Genomic DNA, 26,409 nt, shown 5'->3' with positions numbered 1-26,409 from the left:
ATCTTTCCTTTCTATTTATTGAGCAAAATGGAGCTCTTATATAAAAAAGAAAAATACCAAAAGTTTTCATGCCTTAAATTTGTTACATTGTAAAAGTCTTCTAAGTGTCACATGTTGATTCTTTTCTTGAATTTTATTTAAAATTCAGTTCATTTGAATCTGCATTTTTCTTCATGAAAGCCAACATAATCCAATTGTTTTATCCAGATTTACACAGCACTGCTCTTTCTATAATGATGTGATAGCTGCATTCATTAGGGTTATACTGGTATTGAAGTTAGATAGAGCTAGTGAGGCATCAGGACTCTTTTCTCCTCATATACAGATCAGTTTCTGCTGGAAACAAAACCTGCATGTTTTCAACTTTACATATTTTAAATTAGGAGTACAAAAAAGGGAATGATGTCTATTACCAAGACCTACACACACTATTCATTATATCCAGAAAGAGAGGACAGGCTCAGTTCATTACAAAGTTGTTAAATTTTTTATTAGACCCTGGCTAGTTAATCCATTAAATGGAACAAACTTCTTTTCCTCAAAGTTTAATAGCTTGCTTACATCACGCTGTGAAGCACATAAGAATGTGCACAAGAGACAGCTCAAGTTTTGAAAAGTTTTACCTTTTCATAGAGTTGCTTATCATATGAAACAGATGTAAATATATAGTAGCCTTGTTTAAGTCACAGGAGAGTTTTTAATGAATACTTTGCATCATGTTTAGTGTCTTTTATACATTATTTTGATCTATGATTTGTTCTGAGTGCCCTCTACTGAAAAGTGAGACAAAGTGCTTAATTATTTAGTACCCAAAGATGTAATGCTAACAAAAACCAGTAGAGAGTTGTACATTCTTAAAAGACATATGTATTGATACATGAAAGGCTTTAGAGCAAATTTACTGCTTCAGGGATAAATGCATTTTGTGAATGTGTTTATATGTATATTAAAATACGGTGTATTTGTGCCTTCTGCTTTCAGTTCTCTGAGGACATTTTTTAATTATTATCTAAGATTGTATAACAGCAGGAATCCAGCGCATTTGTTGAGTAACAGGCATCTCATGAGAGTTTGCACCAAAACCCCTGGAACTTAACAAGAATCTGCTCATTAGTTCAAGTGGATTGGCCCTGAGTAGGTACTGTACAATATTAATCAGGTACACAGACAACTTCAGGACTGTTCTGCTATTGTAGGACAACAGTAAATTAGAGGAAGCAAAAGCAGCAGGGGGCTGAAGTTTGGACACAAAGAAACCAGCTTTAGATGCATATATATAAATACATATACACATATATATATGTATTTTATGCATATACATATGTATAAATATGCAAATATCTGTCTTTCTAAACAGCTAAAATGAAATGTTCATATTGAATGCTAATTCAATCCTTACTGTCCAACAAGCTTCCCATCCACTATGAATTATCATGCCTTTGCTCAATAGAGATTATACAAAACTCATACTTTTAAGTGCTGCATTATTATATTTTTTTAGTCTTTTATAGCCTATTGGCATATATTTTTTAAAAACAGAGTCCTCTTTGATTACTCCCAGAAAAATGACATACAGATTTTTTGTTGAAGTAAAATATAATAATAATTTTTAAAATTGCATAATGTTCTGGTTGATAAAACCAGCAAAGTATGATGCTTCCTCATGGTATTGGTTACTAAATGTGGGTAAGGGATTGCTATCTGGTACTGCCAACCCAAGTGTATGAGCTGGAGATCCCCTGCCAATAAAGCTCTCTCCATCCCACTGTAGTGAATATGATGTGTCACCTGCTCCTAAATCAGTGCTCAATCTTCTGAACTTTATTGGCCACCTTCACAAATTGTCTCTGGACTCTATGCACTGCTCACTAATATTTGGGTGTCAGCCTCACCTCCTGTTCTAGCCTGCTTTTTGGGGGAATTTTTTGCTGGTCAGGGCAGGCGTAACTTTAAACATTCATTTCTCTTTTATTTCCCCAGTTTATTTACACTTTTTTTGATTTTAACTTCTTCAATATGTTTCCTTAGTCCCTCTGAAGAATTTCTTGCTGTTAATTTTTTGTTAAATTTTTTATTAGACCCTGGCTAGTTAATCCATTAAATGGAACAAACTTCTTTTCCTCAAAGTTTAATATTTTGTTTACATCACGCTGTGAAGCACATAAGAATGTGCACAAGAGACAGCTCAAGTTTTGAAAAGTTTTACCTTTTCATAGAGTTGCTTATCATATGAAACAGATGTAAATATATAGTAGCCTTGTTTAAGATACAGGAGAGTTTTTAATGAATACTTTGCATCATGTTTAGTGTCTTTTAGAGTATAGTGTCAGCTACCTTACTCAAGTAGCTGACTTCAACTCACATCAGTCTTTTTTCTATTTCAGACTCTGTCTTCTTTAGATTTGTTCACCAAATATGATATAAATATTGTACACTGCAACTTTTTTGTAAATTTTTTAATGGATCTCCTAAATATCAGTCTCCCTTACGTCCTCATTATCCTTCTTCCACAAAAACTGCTTTCACCATCACTGCCATAAAAAATATTGTAAAATGATTAGTTTACTAGCTCCCAGCCTTACTGTTCTCTCTAATGAGTTCAGATTACCTTCAGACTTAGAAATGATAGAATGTTATTTTGTTGTTGATGTAGAAAAATTGAGAAAAATTGCTACAAATATAGTTTTTATTTAGGTTTGTTCCTCACACAGAATTTGTATAACACGCGCACAAGTGAATTTGCAAGTGTGCAGAAACACGCATTTACTTTATTCTTTTTTAAGGATGTTCCAGTCCAGACCAGTTGGAGTTCATTTTTTGAACAGATTTACCACTTCCTAGAGGGCACACCTGTATTCATTGTAAGTAATTTCACATACCCACACAGCAATATCAGCTGGATCCGTGGATGTTTCATGAGTCATATTCTCATGTAGTAGACCAGTGGAAGGGTTCTGGCTTCCCACAGGATGAGTAGCTGAAGGAGAAGGTTCTACAAAAAGACTCCAAAAGTATTTTGGACTATGGCTCCCATCACAGATGATATTCATCATGAAAAAAAATCCAAAAACTCCCATGAGATCAGTCTGTGTGAGAACTGGAAGGCTAGTGAAAGGGGAATCCCTTTCCCCAGAACCTCAGACTTCCATAGTTTCACAGAATAATGTAACATCTTCATGCTTTCTGTGTGTGCCACTGTCTTAGAAGACTGAAATTCTAAATCTCTCAGAGTTGGACTTACTGCCCTGTACTGCAATTCCTGTTCCTGTTTGAGCTGGCCATCCCTCCCCTGACACTGACATATTTTATGGAAAATCCCTTTGCCAGGATTTTTCTCCTGAGAAGCTGAGAAGCCTCAGAAAAGAAATGTAAACCATAATTATCTGATTGCTTGGAATGTGGTTTGGAGGTTGCTTACCAACAGGTGCATCTTTGATTGGTTCCATGTGAATTGTTTTTACTTGATGACCAATGATGGTCCAGTTGTGTCGGGACTCTGGTCAGTCATGTGTTTTTTATTATTCATTCTTGTCTAGCCTTCTGAGGTCTCCTTTCTCTTTCTTTAGTATAGTTTTAGTATAGCATTTTTAATATAATATAATATCATAAAATAATAAAGCAGCCTTCTGAAACATGGACTCAAGATTCTCATCTCTTCCCTCATCCTGGGGACCCTGAAACACTCCCCAGTCAATGGAGAATAGTTATGCCAAAAGAAAAATTTATCTCATCTGAAGGTAGCAAGTAAGAGGGCTCAGATAATTCACAGTACAGTGCCCACTTCTGTCCATAAGCTATGAGAAGATGACAGATAATACATCTACACTGTAAATAGCTAAATGCAGGAAAGACAAAGAAATTCTCCTGCACTCTTCTTTTATAGGCTAAGGCCTTCAGAACTCGAGAGCTCTGATTTTTAGCTGATTTTAAGCTGATGGACAGGCACAATGGGTTCACTATCTATTAGTGTATATTAGAAAAACATTTTAGGCTGCTCTGAAATAGAGCAAAATATGAAATCTTCATCAAAATATGAATATATGACCAGTCTCACAGCTAGACCTACAAGTGGCTTCTTTGTGAGCTTCTTTCCATTAAATCAAATGATAATTTGCTATGGAGAGGAATGCAGCCATATATTTATCCTTTTTGGGCAGAAGAAATTGCTGTCTACAGTGCCTGACTCAGAATTTATGCAAAAGCTTTTAAGTTTACAAAAAAAAAAAAGCTTCTTTTATGTTTTTCTGCTTTTACTTTAAAACCTGCATTTTTAAAGTTCATCTCCTAGTTTTTTCCCTAAGTGCATCATTCACAGTTAGGAATATGAAACACTCCATGCTCACAGTTATTTGGCAGTGATTCTCCCCCAAAACTGTGTCTTGATTTCTGAATTTTACAGTAAATGGAAGATGCTGTAATTGCAGTAGTCCAGAATTTTGCTCTCAGTCAGGTAATATATGACTTTATCAAAGCATCATTATATTACTTTATCATTATATTTGCTGCCTTTGACTATATGCACTGTAAACCATTTGGGAAAAGCATTTTTAATAGAAAAAGCACCTGTGAGAACTAATTCTGAAAAACAAATGTAGCATTTTGCAGGTATAGATTTTCTTTTGAAATGGTAAAGCATCCTCTACGGTGCTACCATGTTCCTTCTCAGATAGTTATTTCTGGAATTAAAGAAACACTACAACACCTCCCTGTAAGGACAAAGAGAGCAGCTATCAGGAGAACCTTCCCATGAAAGTTAGTGAATCACATGTTTTAGAGGCTCAGATGTCCTACCAAGGATGATAGAAACTGCTTCCACCTCTTTCACGTTGTGCCTCACCAGAATTTATTTAAAGACTGTTCATATACATACACCACGATTATATGACAAGTTAGAGACCCATGATATGAAATCTTGATGAAACATTCACGATTCAGCCACATTTGAGACATGATTTTTATATGTTTGGGTTGTTCCTGTGGGCAAATATCCATATATCCTCACTCTTTCCAACATTCATATATGCATCCCAGGACTCTTACCAATGTGGTAGGGCAACCTGACAGCATATTCAAACAAGCTGAAAAATATTTTCTTTCCATAAACACTAAAAAAAAAAAAAAGAAATGTGCTTAAAATAAAATACCCCTAATACAGCCTTCACAGTTATTAATTGCTGTGACCTTTAGGCAGGTTCTGCTGCTGTCAATCTCCCCAGCGCTCACACACCAGATCAAGAAATTTGTAAATATTGTACTTTGTGCTATGATTACTAACTCAAGATGGGTAACCAGACTTCAAGGTGAGGTGGAAGGCATCAGCATTCCTACCATTTATTTAAGCCATTTGCAAAGCCTCAGTTGTGAGTCCCCACCAGAAAATCTCACGTCCTTGAGGCTGAGGGCACAAATTTGCAGCACAGTTTTTCTGGTGTGGCAGACTTGGCCATTTTGTCAACCTGTGCAGGAAAACACCTGATGCCACAGGCCTGTGTGCTCCTTTCCCATCCATTCTGGGAAGCTTTGCAGACTGCCAAATAGCTCTTCCAGCCCTTCCAAAGACTCCAGTCAGCAGCAACCACACCCTGCTGATGGAAGACCCCACAAACAGCTCTCTGTATAGTACTAATTCATTGTCTTTGGGTATTGTGTCTGACTTATTCCCCTGACTGTAAACAAAAGCAGCGATTCAGGGCTAGGAAGAAATCCCTGAATAGAATGATTATGGAAAATCGGAGCTGTGTTAATTAGAATTACCAGGGATTAGCTCCTTTCTCTCACTGAAAAACAAATTATATTACAAAATATTAGAGAATGGAAAAGGTCATTTTAAACCCAACAGAATTTATTTACCATGATCTAGGTGGGAAACTGGCTCTCTGAGAACCAGAACATGAGACATCACTTTCTGAGTGGGCACATTGCTAAGGTTCCATGACCCAGCCAAAATATTATGCAGCAGGAATTATAAGTGCAAAAGGCACAGCAGGGGGAATCAGATTATTTCTCAATTACCTAAGGGGACTGCTCTGGTTGAGGATGGTGAAGGACTACTGTGTTCTTGCTGGCACTGTCAGACCTTGCAAGAACCCCTGTCACTGTGCAAGCAGCAGACCTGGCTTGCAGGACGTGTCAGACGCCCGCAGGCAGCTCTGCCTGTCCCCCACCAGAATGGGAAGGGAGCAGGGTGAGACTCGTCCCCAGATGTGTGAATGGCACCTTCTCACTCTAAAAGTTACTTTTCTGTGCTCATTTTTCAGCACCTGTTGTGAACAAGGAAAGTTGTTCCTTGTTCCATGATCCACTGGTTAAGAGCTGAGAATCGAGCAGAGTCCTGACGCAAATGAACATAATTTCTATTGTGATTAAATGGCACTGTACCCACTTAAGTCAAAGCTGAATTTGGCCAGTAACATACACCAAGCTCCAAACTAGTGATGACAGAGCTAATTAAGAAATAATGACAGTGGAATAGAACAATGTCACAGGATAAAGGTCTCCTGCTCTCAACAAATGCTGAAATGAGGCTCATTTATCATGAATGAATGTCGAGGGTAGAGATGCTATCTTCTAAAAGCATGGAGCTTTACTCTTTTGACAATGCTGAGTAGTAATTATTTGTTTCTTTTATGTGGAACTTCATGATTTATATGGATGAAATAATTTTATTACCTACATGTACATCTCTACAGTGGCTATTGATAGTGTAGGTGAACAGGTGTTTATTTCATAATAGTTGATCTATTTCATTCTAATTATCTTGAGATATGAATTAAATGTATTGCAGCAAAAGTGTTGCCCTTCAAAGCAAATGTTTTTGCTGTAGCTGCCCTACCACAAATTATTTCAGTGAGTTTTGTGCTGTTCCATTAGGACCTAATCACACATTCACTGAATAGTGCTGCTGTGAGAGCAGGATACAACCAAATGGGCCACAATACCCTTAATTTATCAGGATTTTTAAATTAAATATTTTTTAAGCAGAATAAATTTGGAGCTATTATAGGAGGCACTCAACCATGAAAATCAAGTAGAGAGGAACAAAACTGGAACAAAAATTATATTCACAAACAAACTCCTTGTGTCTGTGTTTAGGTTGATAATAGAGCTTGAAAATCATTAAGGAGCATGCTCACAGCTGTATCACTAGAAGGCACACAGAGACAGAAATTCATTAGGTGCAGAGGAATAGCCCAAATTAATCAGCATAACCTGGCTGCATTGAGCAATTCTAGTAGCAAAAAATTCCTTATTTCACCAAAGCTTAGGGTTGGCTTGTTTTACCAGAAAGCATTTTAAGAAAGTTGGCTTTCAGGAAAAACTTTGAAAAGTATGCTGAGAGAAGAAAAATATTTTTTTCCTATTATTTTATGGGTTCTTCAAACCAATCAACTTTGTGAATCATTATTTCAGTGTGATATCTTGTCCTGAAGTTGAAGAAAACTTGCTAATGCCAGTCTCAACCTCATTCCTCAATAAGTGCAACAAAGAGAAAGAAGGGAAGGTAATAGGAAGAAAAATGGCAACAGAGATTGTTAACATGCTATGATTCAATAGAACATGTCCTTTCAGGGCACCATGTCACACATACATGCTCAAACACGTTGCTTCTCTGTGACCTTGCTTTTCTTCTGCTTCAAAAATTAGGTGAAAATGATAAATGAGAGGCTGTGTGGATACAGCCACAGAGAGGAGGCAAGAAAGCCCTTCAAGCCCTTCAGGTGAGAAATGGCAGATATAAAAGGTTGATCAGACCCAAAAATACTTCATCTACTAAAAACAAAAACAAAAACAAAAACAAAAAACCCCACAAACAAACAAAAACCCAAAACCAAACAAAAACAAAAGATGGAAACTGTCTTTAATTTGCCCTTCTTACCTCTTCCAACAGTCTGTCCACTGGACACACCAAGTGAGGACCAAGCTACATCCATCCTCTCCATGAGCCAGGATGAGCTCTAGGGATCTGCTGGCTGCTCTGCCATTCCTCCTGCTCAAACAGCCATAAAAAACACCACACCCCATGCCTAGGATTTTGCAGTGAAAAAAGGGATTTTATGTAATTACCTGCTAGCAGCTAAAAAGCAAACAACAACTCACAGTGGATGCAGGGCTCCAAGACACCAAGAATTTGTCAATGCCACGTACCACATAAAAAGCACAATTTGAAATAAAATACAGTAGTAATCACTTTGTCCTCTCTCCCTAACCAATTATTCTGCAGGACTTATAGTAAATCTTCATAAATTCTTCCAAGCTATGCATCTTTTAAAAAATGTTTTCACAAAACTGCCACCATTGTTAGCTGCTGGCTCTCAGAAGTGGCTTCATCTGTTTGTGCAGGTCCTGAAGGACTGTCTTTGCTCAGATTTGTAGTCTAAGTACCAACTGCACCAAATCAAGTGGAAAAAAAATAAAGTAACAGTCGCTCAGTATTTCTGAAAATTGAAGAAGCATCTGTTTGGACAAAATATGGGGAGCTCTCTTTATGATTATGAGTTTTATTCACAGTGAATTAGAAGTTGGAAGAAGCAACTCAGAGGAGGACTCTGTAGTACCACATATTATGAAACTGTGAAAGCAAGAAAAAAATTTTAAGAATGGTGGAAAAAAAATTTTAAATTAGGTGTTTTTTGTATTACTGCTTAAACTAAGGAAGGGTCCCTGTTTATATGTGCTCATAGCAGTCTTCCTTTCTAATTCACAAGTTAGGAACATTCAGCTTTGACTGGCTCCTGGACTGCTGTATGCCTTTTTTTTTCTTCACTTCTTACTCAAAAGTAGAGGATTAAAAATATGTAGATAGAGTAAAGCAGTCTTTAATGTTTCAGGGTTTATTTTGCTGTTTACAAGGAATTTATGGAGATGTTATCCGGAAAAAATGTAACTGTTACAAAAAAAAATTTGTAACTATTGCAAAGGCAAATCGTGTTTGTAACTTATAGTTTCCATCTTTTCTTCTACTCATAGCTTCTTAAAAGCTGAATGTTGAAATGTCTCTTTTCCCCCAGCCCCGATGCTTTTTTTTTTTTTGGCATCCTTATTGGATTCCAAAACAAGAGATCAGGGCCAAAATTTTTATCTGTGTTTCTATAGGCTACCTATATTGCCTAATCTTCAAAACCCCCCAATGAAGTATCCCCATTAAAGGATGCTTCTCACAAAACAGAGCATCTTGCCCTGCTTTTCCTGTCCAGAGCACAGTACCCTTACCTCTGGTTGGACACTTCATGAACAACATGAGGATGTGAATACGTGCAATTAATTTGAAAAAAGAGGAATTTTTTCCCTTAGTCAAGAGGGATCTGTCAAGGCAGTATGAACCTGGCAATGACCAGCAGTCAGAACAGCAGGAGCTGGTATGGTCTGGTCTGATGGCATTGCCTGGAACCCATGAGGCAAGAGGTTACTGTGACCTAAAACACTGTGTGAGACCCCTCCCACAGGGAAAATTGATGGTCTTGGTGGATACCAGGGCACAGGATGCAGCTGCATATTAATTTAAAAAGTGCCAGGCTATTGAAAATCAAAGCAGTGGGAGTTGTAGCTCGAAAACAAGCTGTTATGTCCTTCTATATGCAGAAAAAGTTGTTTTCCACTGAGAGAACATATTGGAGAAAAAATGCCGTGATTGGTAATCTGAATTTATATTTATGACTGAAATCCTCAATAGAAAAGCATCTTCCTCATCAATAACTTGACTCCAAAAATAAAAGTTGTTTCTGGAACTGGTTTAGGACAAGTTAGTCAGCATATCTCACCAGAACAATCATTAATCTCATGGTGAAACTACTCTCATAGTACTTAGAATGAGAAAAACTATTCTATTGATTCATTTAAGTTTATGTCCATGCTACTTACTGAAGAATAGGATCTAGATAATTTAGATGCCTTTGATAAAGGTACAGTAATACTATTTAGTGAGGCTGGTGTTTGCTATATACCTAAAAGCATTTTTTAAAATATTTAGGACATCTAAGAGAGATGAGTTGGTATCCACTTCCAAATACCTACCTGAAAATCTTCAAAAGCAGGGGCCTTTTTTTATTATTTACTGTTGAATACAGCTGTTTGTGCTTTTCTGCATCTATGTATACATCAATAATATCAATAACACCAAGGTGGTGTGATTTTCACTGAAATGAAGTTCTTGTGTGCAAAGACAAGCAATAGAGAAATGCACCAAAGTCTCCCTACACAAATAAAAAAGCAGGATAGCAAACTGGTCTATGTGTGGGACTTCACTATAATCAGTGGCAAAGCTGCCATTCACTTCAGAGGCAGAAAATTTCAGTCATGGGCTGTGTGATACATCAATGAGCACAGTCTGTAGAAAAGTTCAAAAGTCAAGGAGCTTAGGTCTCAGCCTTTCAATGCAGTCCTTGCTCTCATTAATACCAATTTCTGATGAAGACCCTTTCTAGGTATATGTGTCTCCTGTTAGCTTTTCTAGAGTTCTGGGTAAGTCTCAAAGATAAACAGACTGCTTAATTATTAGTTGGTGATGCATGACAGAATTTTGGGAACAGGACTGTAAATGTCACACAGACAGTAAATATGTTCATATTTTGAAGTTTGGATGTAGGCAGCAGTTGCCTTCACTCTAATGAAAATATCTACATACATTTTTATTGCTAGCAAGACTGTTTTAATAATTATACAGATTTAGTTCCCTATGAGGGTGAAAGGAGTCTTCAAATAGACCTCCACAGTTCTGTGCCCTGCCTAGCTACAGTCTAAACATTGTAAGATTTGACAGAATATTTTGCAGCATTAACAAAGGGTTTTGACAGTGCTAGTTTCAGGAAAGGCATTAAATGGGGAACAATTTCTTTAGTAGCATCTGATATTTCTAAAATAGGTGTTATATCTCTGAAAAAAAAAGCTCTGTGGAACAGATTTTGTGTTGATGTTACAGTTTGTGTACAACTCAGTCTACTACTTCCCTAAGATTTTGAAGAGTGCATTTGCATTAATTCATCTGTATAAATGCATGCTCCTTCAAACCACCAAAAGGCTGGGGTTTAGAAGTATCTTCTTGTGTTTTTAACAAGTATCTATGCTATATAAAGTACAGAATTTGAGAATTAAAACTGGAATAATAATTAATTTCCTTATTCTGTAATTCAGCTATCGAAGGATGGTTTTAAAGTTTTCAACTGTTAAACTTGACAGTTTGCTAGAGATATTTATCTGCAGGTAATGGATAAAAAATTCAAAATGCAGAGGGGAAAAAAAAGCACAGCAGCACAGAAGTTAACTTCTCATGCCTATGAAACCAAGACACCCAAGCAGCAGACTACAGGCAGTGCTGCTAAGTAAACTGCTGGCAGATATCCTTCCATCTATGCCTAGCTAGAATTAAGCATTGCAAGACATATTTATGCCATCGAACTAGAGGAATTTTCCCTCAGAAATATAAAATTGTGTCAGAATTTCAGTAAGTAGATGAACAAGTTAACAGCTGAAGTCTTGCTCAGCTCCGTATCCAATAACTGAAACAACCACTAGTGGTATACACTGCACTGATTTTTAGAAGTATATTCAAACACACATCGTAGCTGCAACTTTTTTACCTATAACATAACCCAACTTTACAGAATCTGTAGAGGAAACAGACCAGACAACCGTAAGGTTCCTCTAACTCCTTTAGAAGTTAAAGAAATCCACAGAGTCAACGTCCCGCTCCCTCCGCTGCGGAGAAGCGGAGTGGAGACGGTGATTTGGTCAGCGAAGTTAATTCGACGCGGCTCGGTAGCCCGCAATGAAGATCACCCCGCCGAGGTCCCCTCAGAAGAAACGCTGGGGGAAGAACGAGCAGAGCGGTGGGGAGCCAGCTCCGCTGGTGAGCGGTGGAGGAGCAGCGCCCGGAGCGCCCCGCTGTCCCCGCTGTCCCCGCACTGTTCCCGCTGCCCCGCCGGGCCGGGGGTGCTGCGGCCGGGAGGGGACCGCGCTCCGCCCACCGCGCCGCACGGAGCGGGGCCGCGGGGCGGGGGAAGGAAAAGTTTCCCGGGGGATGCGAGGGCCCCCCGCCCCCCGCGCCGGGCTGCCATTGGCCGAGCCGCCTGCCGGAGCCCAGAGCCACAAAACGCGTTGCTAAGTGGATGTTTATTTTTTTTCCCCCTCTTTTTATTTTTTTTTCTCCCTCCCCCCCCCCCCTTTTTTTCTTTTTTTTTTGCCTCCCCCCGCTCCTTCACTACTTCTTCGGAGCACTCGCGCCGCTCCCGCCGCCGCCGCCGCCGCTCCGCCCCGCTCCGCTCCCCGCGGAGGCAGCGCGGGTCGGGCGCGGAGCCGTCCCGCGCCGGCCATGGCCTAGCGGCGGCGGCCGGGGCGCAAGATGAGTTTCCCGGCGGAGGACGGCGTGGGCAGCCTCTGCCACAAGGCGCTGCAGATCATCTCGGAGCTGTGCCTGGGCGGGCAGGTGGAGCGGGAGAAGTGCGCCGGCATCTTCCCCCTGGAGAGCGCCCGGCAGGGCATCGGCGGCACAGGTACCGGCACCGGCACCGGCCCCGCCGCCGCCGCGGGGCGGACAGCGAGGCGTGGGCGGCCGGAGAGCGCAACTTTTCCCTTCGCTTTCCCTGCGTGCGGAGGGGGCGGAATGGGGGGGGGCAGGCACGCAGCCCGCCTTAAAATGCGCTCCCTCTCGCAGCCCGCCGAGGAGCGCCGAGGGGAGCGCCGGGACCGGGAGCAGCGCGGCGGGGCAAACGCGGGGGCAGCGGGCGAGGGTGCGGGCGTGGGGCCGGGGAGCACGGACAGGTGCCCAGGGGACAGAAATCGCCGCCGGAGACGGCCCCGTTCCCGCGCAGCTCGCTGGTTTGCCGCCCGCAGCTCCGCTTCGGCAAGGTTTCCCCACGACGGGAGTTTGTCTGTACGGAAAGCCCGGAGCCGGGCTGCTGCTGCTGCTGCATGTGTTAGCGGGGCCGTGCGGGCGGGCACAGGGCTGCGGTCCGTGCTCTTGTCACGGATGGGAAGGGGGCAGAGGGCTGCGGTCCGTGCTCCTGTCACGGGTGGGCACAGGGCTGCGGTCCGTGCTCCTGTCACGGGTGGGCAGCGGGGCACAGGGCTGCGGTCCGTGCTCTTGTCACGGGTGGGCACAGGGCTGCGGTCTGTGCTCCTGTCACGGATGGGAAGGGGGCAGAGGGCTGCGGTCCCTGCTCTTGTCACGGGTGGGCAGGGGGACAAAGCTGCGGTCCGTGCTCTTGTCATGGGTGGGAAGCGGGACAGAGGGCTGCGGTCCGTGCTCTTGTCACGGATGGGAAGGGGGCAGAGGGCTGCGGTCTGTGCTCTTGTCACGGACGGGAAGGGGGCAGAGGGCTGCGGTCCGTGCTCCTGTCACGGGTGGGCAGCGGGGCACAGGGCTGCGGTCCGTGCTCTTGTCACGGACAGGAAGGGGGCAGAGGGCTGCGGTCTGTGCTCTTGTCACGGACGGGAAGGGGGCAGAGGGCTGCGGTCTGTGCTCTTGTCACGGGTGGGCACAGAACTGCGGTCCGTGCTCTTGTCACGGGTGGGCAGCGGGGCACAGAACTGCGGTCCGTGCTCTTGTCACGGGTGGGCAGCGGGGCACAGGGCTGCGGTCCGTGCTCTTGTCACGGATGGGAAGGGGGCACAGGGCTGCGGTCCGTGCTCTCGTCACGGGTGGGCAGCGGTTCCGTGGGCCGGGCGCGCCACGCGTGGGCTGCACCCGCTCTCCCTCTCTCGTCCCCGCTGTCCCTCTGCGTTTGGCGTGCGACACTGGGGCCCGGGTAACAGGTCGGGCGGCGGGCAGGGCGGGCAGCCGGCAGGGCTCGGGCGCAGCTCGGCACGTCCCGCCTCGCAGTCTCCCTTTTCTGAGTGGGGTTTGAGGGTTTTGCATCCTCTCCGCTCATCGCTGGGGGAGGCAGGAGTGCCGTCTGACAGGCACTGGGAACCTGTGGAGTCAAGGCAGAGCTGCGATCCGGCCCGGGACACTTGCACAGGAAAATTGGGGTAGGGTGGGAGGAGAAAATTTAGGTTAATTTAAATATTCCAAATTCAGAAAAATTGTCATATTGAAACTAAGATTTTGAGTCCTAATAGTGGTGCCTTTGGTCCCTGATATCTGGATTTTCTGCACCTTTTGGAACCAACTCTATACTTTTACATTATCCTGTGTGGTGCTCTCTGGACACCTTGTTTTTCTCAGCACTTATTTTTAGGACAGGGCTTGAAAGTTGCTCAAAGTTCTGTGCCTAATTTCTGCTAGATGGGATTGATAACCTCTACTGTCTGTCCATAAATGCAAATGAACAGCTTGCATTATGGCCAGCAAATGCCAAGTGTAACAGTGCAAATTAAATAAATTAACGCCAGGTCATGTAAAGCAGCAGGTTCTCAGCATGTGCCCCAGCTGCGCTGTCGCTGCCGCCGCAGCTGATGGGCTTTTTGTTGTTACTTTCTTTTCTTTGAATACCCACAGATTTTACCACAAATTTCAGGTTATTTGTAGTGTCTCAGATCAAAATCACTGTTGTCTGACCCTGCTCTAGTCAGCCCAGCCCGACCCAGCCACCGGGGCAGGGCAGCAAGGCAAGGAGGGGCAGGGGGGCTGCAGCCTTCCCCCCATCACGGATCATGAATATTCTGGTCATGCTCTGTGTTAGTCTTCATGGTCTGAATGGTAGAAGGTTGAATGAAAACAGCATTACCCTATGGAGCCTGGAAAATTAGGCTCTGCAAAGTTGGTGTATAAACAGGTGGGATATGAAGGACACAAAACATTCCATGAGGTAAACCAAGATCTGCTGTTTGGAAAATGAGAATCTTCAACACTTGGTTCAATGCTGCATTATGTATAATAAGATGAGCTTCTTTTTAAGCATTTCTTGAAAGTCAACAATCTTCTTTGTTTTCCATTTGTAATACCTTACAGTTGTTGTATTAGGGAAAAAATATAGTTAACAGGAGCTGGAACCACTGGGTGCCACATCTCAGCTGAATTCCTGAATCTCACTTTTTCCCCCTTAAAAGGAAATCAATATTAGATGATGGGTGTCAACTTTATTGAGATGCACAGTATATTGAGCATTATCTCATTAGCAACACTGCTAATGAACATATACTCTGTCTCCAGAGGAGGACCAGACACACTGTCATTGCTGATAATTGACAATATTTTAACATGTAAACACTTAGGTAGACAAGGTATAAATATAACTTGCATCAATTTTGTGAGCAGAAATATTCTAAATACAGTTTAAGCTGAGAGAAGTGGTGTCACTGAAAGGTGAGCCATGCCACATTTCCTCTTCAAATACACATAGAGTTCCTTGTCATCTCTATGGATAAAGCTAATGTTGTCTAGAGCACTGAACAACCATGGATCCTCTTCATTAAAGGTGGAAATGTTAAATGTTCAGTTCTGTTTTCCTCATTTCAAAAAGATACCTAAAAGTATCACAAAGGTAGAATAGACAAAAATCACTAATGAGATGTCACTAAAGGAGAGAAGTCTAAGCAGTACCAAGCCTGACAGAGCTCAAGAAACATTTGGACAATGCTTCCAGGCACATGGTGTGATTCTTGGGGATGGTCCTGTGCAGGGCCAGGAGTTGGACTAGGTGATTCTTGTGGGGGCCTTCCAACTCAGAGTATTCAGTGACTCTGTAAACCATGAGGAGACACATATTTGAAAAGGAAAGAATGGTGCAAGCAACCTTTCAGAAAGTAAAAGAGTAGAGGGTAAAAAGGAAAGGAGACCTTTTTCTATTTAATGCAAGGATAAAAACATGTTCTGGAAGTTGAAAACACTGTGAAATGCGACTAGAACTGCATTGGTATGGTTGTGTTAGTGAGTGTGGGGATAGCCTTCTGTTCAGCTAGACCATGAAAAGCAGCCAAGCTTCTCAGAGGAATCAGCTACTTGAGGCAGAAGATGCATCACCCAATCACAGGCTCAAAGCAAAATATGAGACAATATTGACTCCATGACCCAGGAAATTTCAGAGAGAAGCAGAGACGCTGGGCAGTGATTTTTTTTTTTGATAGTGTATATGCCTAGATGAGAGAAAGAAGCATAAAAAAGATAAACAAACAAAGAGGAAGCTGGAGATAACAGCCAGAAGAAAAAATGGTAAGTTTGGCTCTGGGAAGGCAAAGTGTCACAAAATGAAGCAACCAAGCAGAAAGGGTAGATATTCAGTTTTCCTGCCAATAAGGGAACAGACAGGTTTACATCAAAGAAATGATTGATTATTCAACAGGTTTTTTCTTCTCAGTGCCAGCACCAACACCTTAGGACCCTCAATTACTGCTCGCTGCTTAGGTCAAGAAGAGGTGATCATATTTAATGTAATAAACAATCACTCAACAGAACTCATAGCAAATAATCTTCATGAGACAGGAAATTTAGTAAATTTCTAAGAACTTTTAAGTGAATATAGACATCTGCTGTATATTTTCTGCCCCAGCAATGACAAGAACTATTAATTTGCTCATCTCAGGGGAATGCTCAAGTGAAAAGATTAGGAAGATGTTTAGGTTTATAGTACCTCTGTATGATTAGATGACTGTGAGCTTTCTTCTGAAAGTTATAGCATTTTTGGCAAAATGCACAATTAGATGTGCAGCTGTTTTCTTTTTGTTTTACACCTCCAGTACATTTGGGCAAAATAATTAAGATGTCAATTATAAGAGTTAAGGTGGAAAATAAATGGGAGCTGGATGTGCAGGATTTCATATAATAAAATTTATCTCTAAACTTATTAAATTATTCATTTTCTATAACTGTCCCAAACTCAAATATGCAGTGTGGTTATACTGGTATCTTGGCTCAGGTTATCTCATTAAAAAAGGACTCTAATTAATTTTTTTCAGCTAAGCATCCCTCCTCATTTTCAGTGGAACCAAGCACATCAAAGGTCCCAGTTGTGAGCATTTCTGAAGATTAAGCCAATTGCATACAGTATAATGAGAGGAGTTTGGACATTCTGCTCTAGGGACACATGTTTAAAATTCATTTTATGTCCTCTGCAAATGGTGGGTACTTTGTGCTCTTTGCCTTTTTTTAGGCCTGCTGGTCATGCAAAACTTTACTCTCTCATTATCAGTTCCCATGGGTGACAAATGTTTATTACAGAGCTGCAAACCCAGCTCTGCTATAAACATTGAGGGCATATTTTAGCCCACTAGAATGGGTAGTGACTATCTTGAGAGTGATGTTCACTCTTGCTCCTTTGTTTGTCAGACAATTGATTTTTGAAAGTTGACCATGCAAAGAGCATCAGCTTCTAGGGGATCATTTGTTATTCATGTAAATATTCTACTGACAGTTATTCTGTTAACAAAACAGTTTAACCTACCAAGTTTTTAACCCTACCCCTGACTGACAGTTTGCTATAAAAGTACAGAGGGAGTAAGAAAGCACTGGAGCATCCTGCCCATGGCCAGTCTGTAATACAGACCCACTCTTCCACGGAGAGCAATGCCTTGTGTCCTCCTGCTGTAGCTGCCATGTGACTCCTGTTGGCTGTCAGAAGCTTCTCTGACAGCTCTCAGCCTGCTGGGTGGCAGCTGATTTAGTTTACATTTAGTCCTGGCTCCTTTGAACACACTGTGTTCATGCACATAGTGCACACTCATCCACAAGCAGTGTGAGCTGTGGCTGTGCTTGCACTGCCTGGATATATTTAGGGGAGGGGGAAGAACAGATTTACCCCACAGAGTGCTTGTAAATTCTGCTCAACTGTGCCAAAGCATGAAGGGGATGAGAAATGGCTTGGACAAATGTGACGGCTACAGTGATCAGGCTGTCATACAAGAAAGGAGCATTTTTCTTTGTGATAAAGTAACTGTTGTGTGAAACAAGTGAGCATTCTGTTACAGAGAAATGAAACAGTGTCTCTGCTACAGGGGAATGTGAGAAAGTCAAATAATAAACATTTTAACAGGTAACAGACCGACCAAATTATTTTGCATCCAGTTCATCACCTGGTTAGATCAATGTTGCTATCAGAGAAATAAGGCTTGATGGGAAAAAAGTGCATAACATAAAAAACATAACTTACAAGATCAGTGTTAATCAGCTGTGAAAACCAGAAATACATCTAATTCAGCAGCATAAAGGCAAAACCAGGGGGGTAAACGTACCACTGAGACCAGACTTATTTACAAAAAATGTGAAGGCAGTCACAGCAATACAGACAGCAGCAATACACAGAAAAACAAGAGGTTTACAAAAGCATCTTACTCTATACACATTTCATAATAAAATACAGGGGGAAATACAGAAAGATTTATACCATCTGGAGAACAAATCTATACAGATGATGAGGAGACATAGTGTTTCTCTGGGTCCTGTCATATGTGTGAGATGTTTGTTATATAATGCTGGGTAGGAATAAACATAGCCATGACAATTCATAGATGACTCTTGAGCTGCAGGAACCTCCTTACAGCTTTTGGTGTCCTTGTGGTGAGCAGCAGCCCAGGGAGCTCATGGAGTGTTCTGATTGAAAGAGGATAGTGAGGGCTTCCTGCAGACACAAAGAGATCCTCAAAAGTCTGAGAATTGCACAGGACCAAGCATAAGGCTGTAGTTTTTCTTCATTTAATGGAAAGCTAAATGGGCAGGTGTAGGTCTAGCAGAGAGTCCCTCCTGTTGAGATTGAGAGTCAACAAGCAGAAAAGCATGTAGGCCAGAAAGAGCTTTGAGAGTGAAGACCAATAATTTCCAGACCCAGCCAGGCAAAAGTGAGACCCATCATCTCTAATATAGCTTAGATAAATTGATTTTGACAAGAGATTAATAATTCTGCGTGCTGTGATCATGTAGTAAATCACAGTGATCCCTGAATTCATTTGGCTCCCTCCTGTCAGGAAAAAAGCTATCACAGAGTTCTGCTAGCATTAAGTGATCTACCAGAAGCCAGAAGATGGTGGTGGCTGTGTGGAAAAAAATCAGACACCAGAATGAATTAACAGGGAGGGAACACAGTCACAATAAGGCCAGAGTAAAAGTCTGAGCAAGATCTTCTAAGGATGCTTCTCCATGGGAACAGGAGAGGAGGTCACACCTACTCTTTTAAGTGAAAGGCTTTTTTTTTGCCATTTGATATCTAAGTCAGGTGTTTTGACAGGTTCAGATTGAGAGAGAAAATACAAGACTCTGCACCTGCCACTTTCTGAGGCATGCTAGAGCATCATGTCCCCATCTGAAGGGATTTGGATGAGACAGGGCTAATTGTGGAAGATCTGCTAATGCAGAGTAAAAATTAATACCAGCAAGTTTTTATGTGCTTAAAATTTCCCCAAGGAAACCTAACAGCAGAAATGATGGGTTGAACCAACTAGTTCATCTACATGGGGATAGGGGAGATTTATTGGCCCCAGATCTTTTATAATTTATAAGGGCCCCGCTTCCCTTTAAATCCTATAAAATCAGAGACATTAGTTTATCTGATTGAGCTGACTCCTGGTATTACATACACAAGAGTTCCTTTATTATGGAAAGAATGAAGTACCTTATGGCTTGATGGACAAGAGAACAAATTCAAAGTTAAAGAAAAATAGGTTTGAACACAGGTTGCAGACATTGCCCTTTAAATATTTCAAGGAACCAAGATCAGATGTAGACAAAGAAATGGGCCAGAAGAGAATAGATCCCTCCTTTCCCCAGGTGTCTCTTTCACTCCTGCTCCTTTTCTGGGAAGAATCCATTCTCTTTAATGTGGTTCATATCAGATGTGTCTGACCCTCACACACCTGTGCACCCACATCACAGCACTCTGTGTTTCTGTCTCCATTCAATACCACAGGTTTCTGGAGTATGTTTTTCCAAATTCAGCCTCATGAGGCATATATTTCCTTAAATGTGAGTGACCTTAATTTGGTTTTGAAATGGAAGTCTGCCAATGTACATGTGTGCAAACACATGGGCAGAACTTTTCTGAGGCAAGTTCCAAACAAAAACTTTTTGAAATTCACAGTACCAAACCCAATGCTCAAGATATTACCTAGCATCCAGAAAAGAAAATAAAAAGCAACACATGAGGATGTTCCTGAGGTACTTGCCTGATACAAAAACCTGGCTATCAAGGAGACTTTTATGGTAGAAATGTATCAGAGGATGTTTAGAAAAATACAGAGAATTTTTGAGGCTTCTCAATAGACATGCCTTTCTTATATGAGAAATAGAAAATTGTCCAAAATTTCATATCTTGAAAGAGTAGTTTTAAATACCAAACCATGAGGAAACAGGATGCTTCCAGTTATTAAATTTTATCAATACTAGAAATACAACATTTTGAACAAACTTCAGTAAAGGGAGTTCACCAAGAGTGAAATGAAGTTATTGGAAGGTCTCCCACAGACCAGAAGGGGATGGTATGAGAAAAAAAGATCTTCTTGACATTCCTGAGTATACCAAGCATGAGAACAAGAATGGAAATGCACAATTCTGTAATATTTCTGAATTTTCAGAGCAATGTCCTGTTCTATGCAAATCTAAACCATTGCAGACAATCTGCAATTACCAGTTCAAAAAGAGTTGTGCAAGATTGGTTTTGTTTTCTTTTGGACCAGTGAGAACATTATTCACAATGTTGACAATTAATGCTCTCCCAGCATTATCTCCTCTGCCCTTAAAAACTTAGGCAGTCTTTGAATTTGTCACCAGTTCTATATCTTAAAACAACACTTTTTTATGTGAAGTGCAACCCTGGTCTGACTGCAAATCCATCCTTCAGTACCCATTTTTCTTCCCATTCAGGATTCCTTGGCAGGGATGTGAAGAAGTTCCAAGTCTGCAGAACTTCCTCTTAATGTTCTACATTCTTCAACCAAACTTCCTATAAAACTTTAATAAAAGAGGCATATCCAGCCCAACACACAAAGGGTTTGACTGCTCTTCAGATGAGTTCACTCTTCACATAATAACAAATGTCTCATAATTGCTCAGTTGAGTGACTGACAGAAGGAAGGACATTGAGCAATATGCTCTTTATGTCAATTTTTATTTCATGGCATAGTGATTGCTTTTTAGCAATTGTGGTAATAAATGTAATTAGGTAGTTTTCTTAATGAACTATTTTTTGGTAATTTTTCTAGCAATTCAAATATTTCCTGTATTTGTTGCACTATGAAATTCAATATGTGAGGCTGTTAAATTTATTAATAAAATAGCCAAAAATTGAAACTACACCTGTTTATAGAATTAGTTCCTTATCTCTGCTGATAAGACTTTAGGTATTTCATGGGATTATTTTACAGATATAAAACAAATTTTCTGTAAGGATTTTGGGAGCTTTTTCAACTTTGAAGTAGCTTAATGAAAATCCAGAAAAACAGCTTAGAGAAAGTTGAAGTACAGGAGTAGGTGTTGAAAGGAGACAAGAAGTTATTTGAAGACTTGAAAAATGTCTTGCAGTGAAAAACTTAAATTAGAATTGGCTAGAAATGCTTTGATGCAATGTTTTTCAGTGATAGTATCTATTCATCAAATTGAGGCTCTGCTGGAAGGGATCAATTTTCATATTTCTGGTTTTGAAATGTTTCCAGCAGTTTCAAAGTTGTTAAAACATCCTCCTTCAACATTTTCCAAATGGAAAAAAACCCTACAATTTTCAGCTCTAAAAGTCTTCCTCTCAAAATATAACCTAATTATGCCAACTGTCCCTAAACTGAGCTGGCAATATTGCAAATCACCCAAAATTGAATTTATTTTTTGTTCTGTTCTCTTTTTTTTCCTTAATTTTTATTTATTTCTGTTGACGGAAGACCGTCAACATTTTCAAGAGTTACAGTTTTTGTCACACTTTGAGAAGAGACAAAAAATTTGGCCATGTTGCCTGACCAGGTTGGTCTGGTTCAATCTATCAAAGAAGGTTCTTCAGTGAGGCCTACATCTGTATGAATATACCAAACTCATTTTTGACTGTGCATTGGGTTTGCCTGGCCAGGTTTTGGTAGCAGGAGGGGGTGTCTGTGAGAAGCTTCTGGAAGCTTCCCCCATGTCCAACAGAGCCAAGGACAGCTGGCTCCAGGATGGCCTAGGCTGAGCCCCCCACACACAGGGGTTGCAGGAAAAGGTTTTTAAGAAGGGAGAAAAAAAAAATCTGCTGTGCATCAGCAGCTGGAGGAGGGGAGTGAGAATTTGTGAGGAACAACTCTGCAGATACCAAGGTCTGTGAAGAAGGAGAGGAGGGGGAGCTCCAGTGTGACCGTGTTCACAGGGGTCCGAGGTTGAGGGAAGAGATGAGGATCTGACGCCATGTTTCAGAAGGCTTGATTTATTATTTTATTATATATATTATATTAAAACTATACTAAAAGAATAGAAGAAAGGATTTCATCAGAAGGCTAGCTAAGAATAGAAAAATAATGATAACAAAGCCTTGTGACTGACCAAGACAGTCTGAGACAGCTGGACTGTGATTGGTCATTGATTAGAAACAACCACATGAGACCAATCACAGATCCACCTGCTGCATTCCACAGCAGCAGATAACCATTGTTTACATTTTGTTCCTGAGGCCTCTCAGCTTCTCAAGAGAAAAAATCCTAAGGAAAGGATTTTTAGAAAATACCATGGCTACACTCCACGTGTGAGAGTGAGGTGCCTCCCTCTGCAGGTCTTCACTGCTGCAGCCCATCCCAATCCCAAAGCAGGTGAATTCCCAAAGGAGGCCGTGACCCTGTGAGGAGCCCACCCTGCAGAAGGCCCCTGGCAGGATCTGTGGACCTGTGGAAAGAGAGAGGATCCCTCACTGGAGCAGTCTTGCTGCCAAGACTCCTTGTCGCCACATTTCTCTTCACAGAGACAAGCAAGGCACAAATTTTCCCAAGAATATTTCTGGGTTTCACATTCTCTGAACCTCAGAGAAAGGAAAAACAATTCTTATCATTTGCTATGCCTGTGTTTGTGCCAAAGTAGAGTGCAATATGGAGACTGTTTAGCCAAAGTGATGGTGATTTGTTTCCCTGGCCTATCAGGGCCAAGTGTGTTTGTTGGGACTGTCAGCTGACAGTCATGAGATTGTGGGCAGTGGAGTGCAGTTGAGTGCTTGGCAGATTCAGTTTAGATGTAATGTAATATAATGTAATATAATGTAATATAATATAGAATAATATAGTATAATAAAGTAATTAATCAGCCTTCTGATAAGATGGAGTCAGATGCACATTCTCTCCCCCTCGTCGGGGGAAAAAATATCTACGATGACTGCTGACCCTGCAGTGGGCTCGTGCTGGAAAGTGTTCTCCCAGGAGAAGGGAGACCCTGGGGCAGTGTGTGGGAAGGATTCCCACTGGAGTTTGTGCAGGACTGGCTCCCTTGCCAGGGACCACACACTGCAGGAGAGCAGCAGGGCAGGAGTGTGAGGAGTCCTGAAGAGGATGGAGCAGCAGGGACAATGTGTGATGAGCTGGTGCCCTTCCCCCTGTGCTTCTGCAGGGGGGAGGCAGAGGAAGCAGGAGTGAAGTTGAGCCCCAGAAGAAGGGAGGAGGGCAGAAAATTGGTTTATGGTTTGGTTTTATTTGTCACCATTTATTTGACTGGTAATAAATTTATTTCCCCAAGTTAAGTAATTGCTGAGTGATCTCTCCCTGTCCTTATCTTGCCCCACAAGCTTTTTTGTCATATTTTTTTCCCATCCATCTGAGGAGGGGTCTGACAGAGCATCTTTGATGGGCCTCTGGCATCTGTCAATCAATCCACTACAGATCCTTTCCTGAGGATCATGCAAGAGCCTCTCTCCTTGCTATTAATGCCTGTCATCCTCTGAAACAGAAGGACACATCCAAACCACCCACCAAGAACAATCATTTACTTATTGTAATTCCTGATCCATGGCTAACAATTGGCTGGAAGGGTATGATCTCCAGACCACAACATTTTCTATACATTTTTGCTTTTCTCACACATTTTCATGAAGAGTGGTCTGTAAGTTCAGTTTGGTTCTGTAAGTTCAGTGTTTGTTACTGAGAGATGCATTTGGATATTATATATTAACATAGAAAACATTGCCAGATTTTCACCTTCAGCTCTCTATCTTCATCATTCTGCTTCATCTTTCCGTCTTCAATTCTCATAAGCACTAGTGAAGTACATTATGTTTCATGGATCTAATCCATACCTTTATACTCACGTGAAAATCTATAAAAATATGCTCAAATTCTCTTTGCACTTTTCCAGTGATTCAGTCTAGTAGCCTGTAGCCTGGAGTTATGGATACAATCAAGTATTAGCTGTTCAGCTGTCAAAACTTGTTGTAACAAACAGCAGCAGCCATTACTTGAGGGATATTTAAGCAGGGCTTAGTGAATAATTTTAAGGCATATAAAAGGCTGTTTTGAAAAGGAAAGGGATTTTTTTGGTTATAATATTACAGGATATTGGAAAAATCAAATGGAAGCATGTCACATAGAATAAAACTCCTAATTAGGGCTCAACTGGCAGTCCTGGTGATCCACCATCGTGTAAAACCGTGTGCGTCCATGGAATTTTGTTGCTATGAAATCTGTTCTCCTATCTCTGGCCAGGTTATTGGATATTCTAAGCAGTTTTGGCAGCAAAAGTCAAACACAGGGCAGCCAGAGTAGCTCAGTGTACAGCATTGTCTCTGTACAGCTCGGGGCATTTCGCTGTGTTCTCTGAAGCCAGCTGTATTTTCACAGCAGAATTTTAGATACTGATATATCTGTGCTATCTTGGTCTGACACAGCCTTAGTCCAGAGCTGGTGATTTAACCACAGAAATCCCTTATTTATGACAGACTTTATCTTGTTCCTATTTACACCTAAATGTTGGGGTTTAAAATGTTTCTGAAGCAGTTGGCACACAGAGTCAGAAGTTTGGCAAATCTCAAAGAAATTTGTGCATCAGCCTTTAGCAGTTTAGATCTAATCTGTCTTCATGTGTACTGATAGAAAATGTTGACTGTGGCTTAACTTTTCCATCAACGTGTTCTTGGTGTTCTAAATATATGTTCTAAAGAACTAAGCATCAACAGCCTCTGACTGAAATTAAAGTTGTTGATGTTTTCAGCATCTGTGTCCTCCATCTGAGGCCAGTAAGCAAAGGGATGTGTACATTACCCATCAGGAGAAGGCTGTCTATATAGGTGCTTGTTTTCAAAACTGGAAATCTAGATTTGAGAACAGAATTCTCATGTGTTTGCTTTAAATCTCAGTGTGAATATTTGTTGTTTGATTATAGTAACTTTGCTTTAGCAAACTAGGTCAATATTCCTTTCATTTACTGATCTCAACATCCTTAGCCAACAATTGCTGGGAAGTTTTGGGGTTGTTTCCTTACAACGTGAGAAGGAAAATTCCTGAGAAGGAAAATTCCTGAGAAGAATCTCTGAGTATGTGGTGAGTGGTATACACATACTGGCCCTTGGCTGGAACAGCTAAAGGAATGTTTATGAAGCAGATATTAGAAAATAATAAAGAAATAATAGAGAAAATAATAAATTAAATAATAATAAAATGATAAAATCTTAAAGATACATGCTTAGATATCAAAAAGAAAAAGAAAAAAAGAAAGAAAAAGAAAAAGAAAGAAAAAAAAAGAAAAAGAAAAAAAAACCAACTCAAAACAACTCAACAACTCACAACCTTTAATAGGACTTTAAAACTCCACACAGACATAAGAATAAAAATGCTTCTATCTCCTTGCCTGTGTAATTTTTAAATTTTTTTTCTCTGCATGTTTGTCTGTCACGATGCTTTTTGTTTCTAATTCCTTGCAGATGTCTCAGTCAGTCTCTTAGCAGTGGTTGTCAGCTTCTGCGGGCTTGCCTTGCTGGTGGTCTCGCTTTTTGTCTTTTGGAAGCTGTGCTGGCCCTGCTGGAGGAGCAAACCCCTCACCTCCAGTGCCAGCAATGTCCCACAGAGCAACTCCAGCGCTCCCACGGAGGTTTTGGAGAACAGTGAGAAAAAGGAAGTCAAAGAAAATGGGAAAGCTACGACCAAGGTGCTTGAAGCAGCTCTGAAAATCAGCCACACTTCCCCTGATATCCCAGCAGAAGTGCAGAACGCGCTGAAGGAGCATCTGATCAGACACGCTCGGATGCAGAGGCAGATCACCGAGCCCACGTCCTCATCAAGGTAGGTCAGAGGCACCCCCACCTGTGGCACCTTTCCCAGGAACAAGTAGAGCAGGAACACTGCTGAAAATTTCCAGGATTGCTGGATTATTCACAGGTTTCTTAGAAGTTTTGGGTAAAACATCGGTCATGTGAATGTGAAGCCGCATTGTTCTTTGGACAGAATATTCTGGAGCATTTAGTGTACCTTCAGTTACATAATCATTTTAACACATGAAAGTGAAATCTACATCTTCTACTACTTTGTAAAGATAGCTGTTGCCACTTTAAGCGTTTCCCTTTTGGGTTTTGATTACAGAAAAACATATTTCAGTGCTTTTTTTAAAGAATTGCGAGTCTAGATTTTCAC

The 26,409-nt window shown here is 41.2% G+C and overlaps 1 protein-coding gene across 1 annotated transcript in view; it reads left to right on the top strand.

The window, feature by feature from the left end:
- Positions 1-12,309: 12,309 nt before the first annotated feature.
- Positions 12,310-26,409, top strand: part of SYT10 (synaptotagmin 10) — a 34,953-nt gene continuing 20,853 nt past the window's right edge. The window contains exons 1-2 of the mRNA XM_066551127.1: positions 12,310-12,485; positions 25,704-26,061. Coding sequence (XP_066407224.1) covers positions 12,335-12,485; positions 25,704-26,061 — 509 coding nt within the window. The 5' untranslated portion in view covers positions 12,310-12,334. The remainder of the gene's footprint in view (positions 12,486-25,703; positions 26,062-26,409) is intronic.

This window comes from Molothrus aeneus, chromosome 5 (genome assembly GCF_037042795.1).
Source record: "Molothrus aeneus isolate 106 chromosome 5, BPBGC_Maene_1.0, whole genome shotgun sequence".
Taxonomy (NCBI): Eukaryota; Metazoa; Chordata; class Aves; order Passeriformes; family Icteridae; genus Molothrus; species Molothrus aeneus.
The sequence above is the reverse complement of the archived record's forward strand: the minus strand, read 5'-3'. Positions and strand labels throughout refer to the sequence as shown.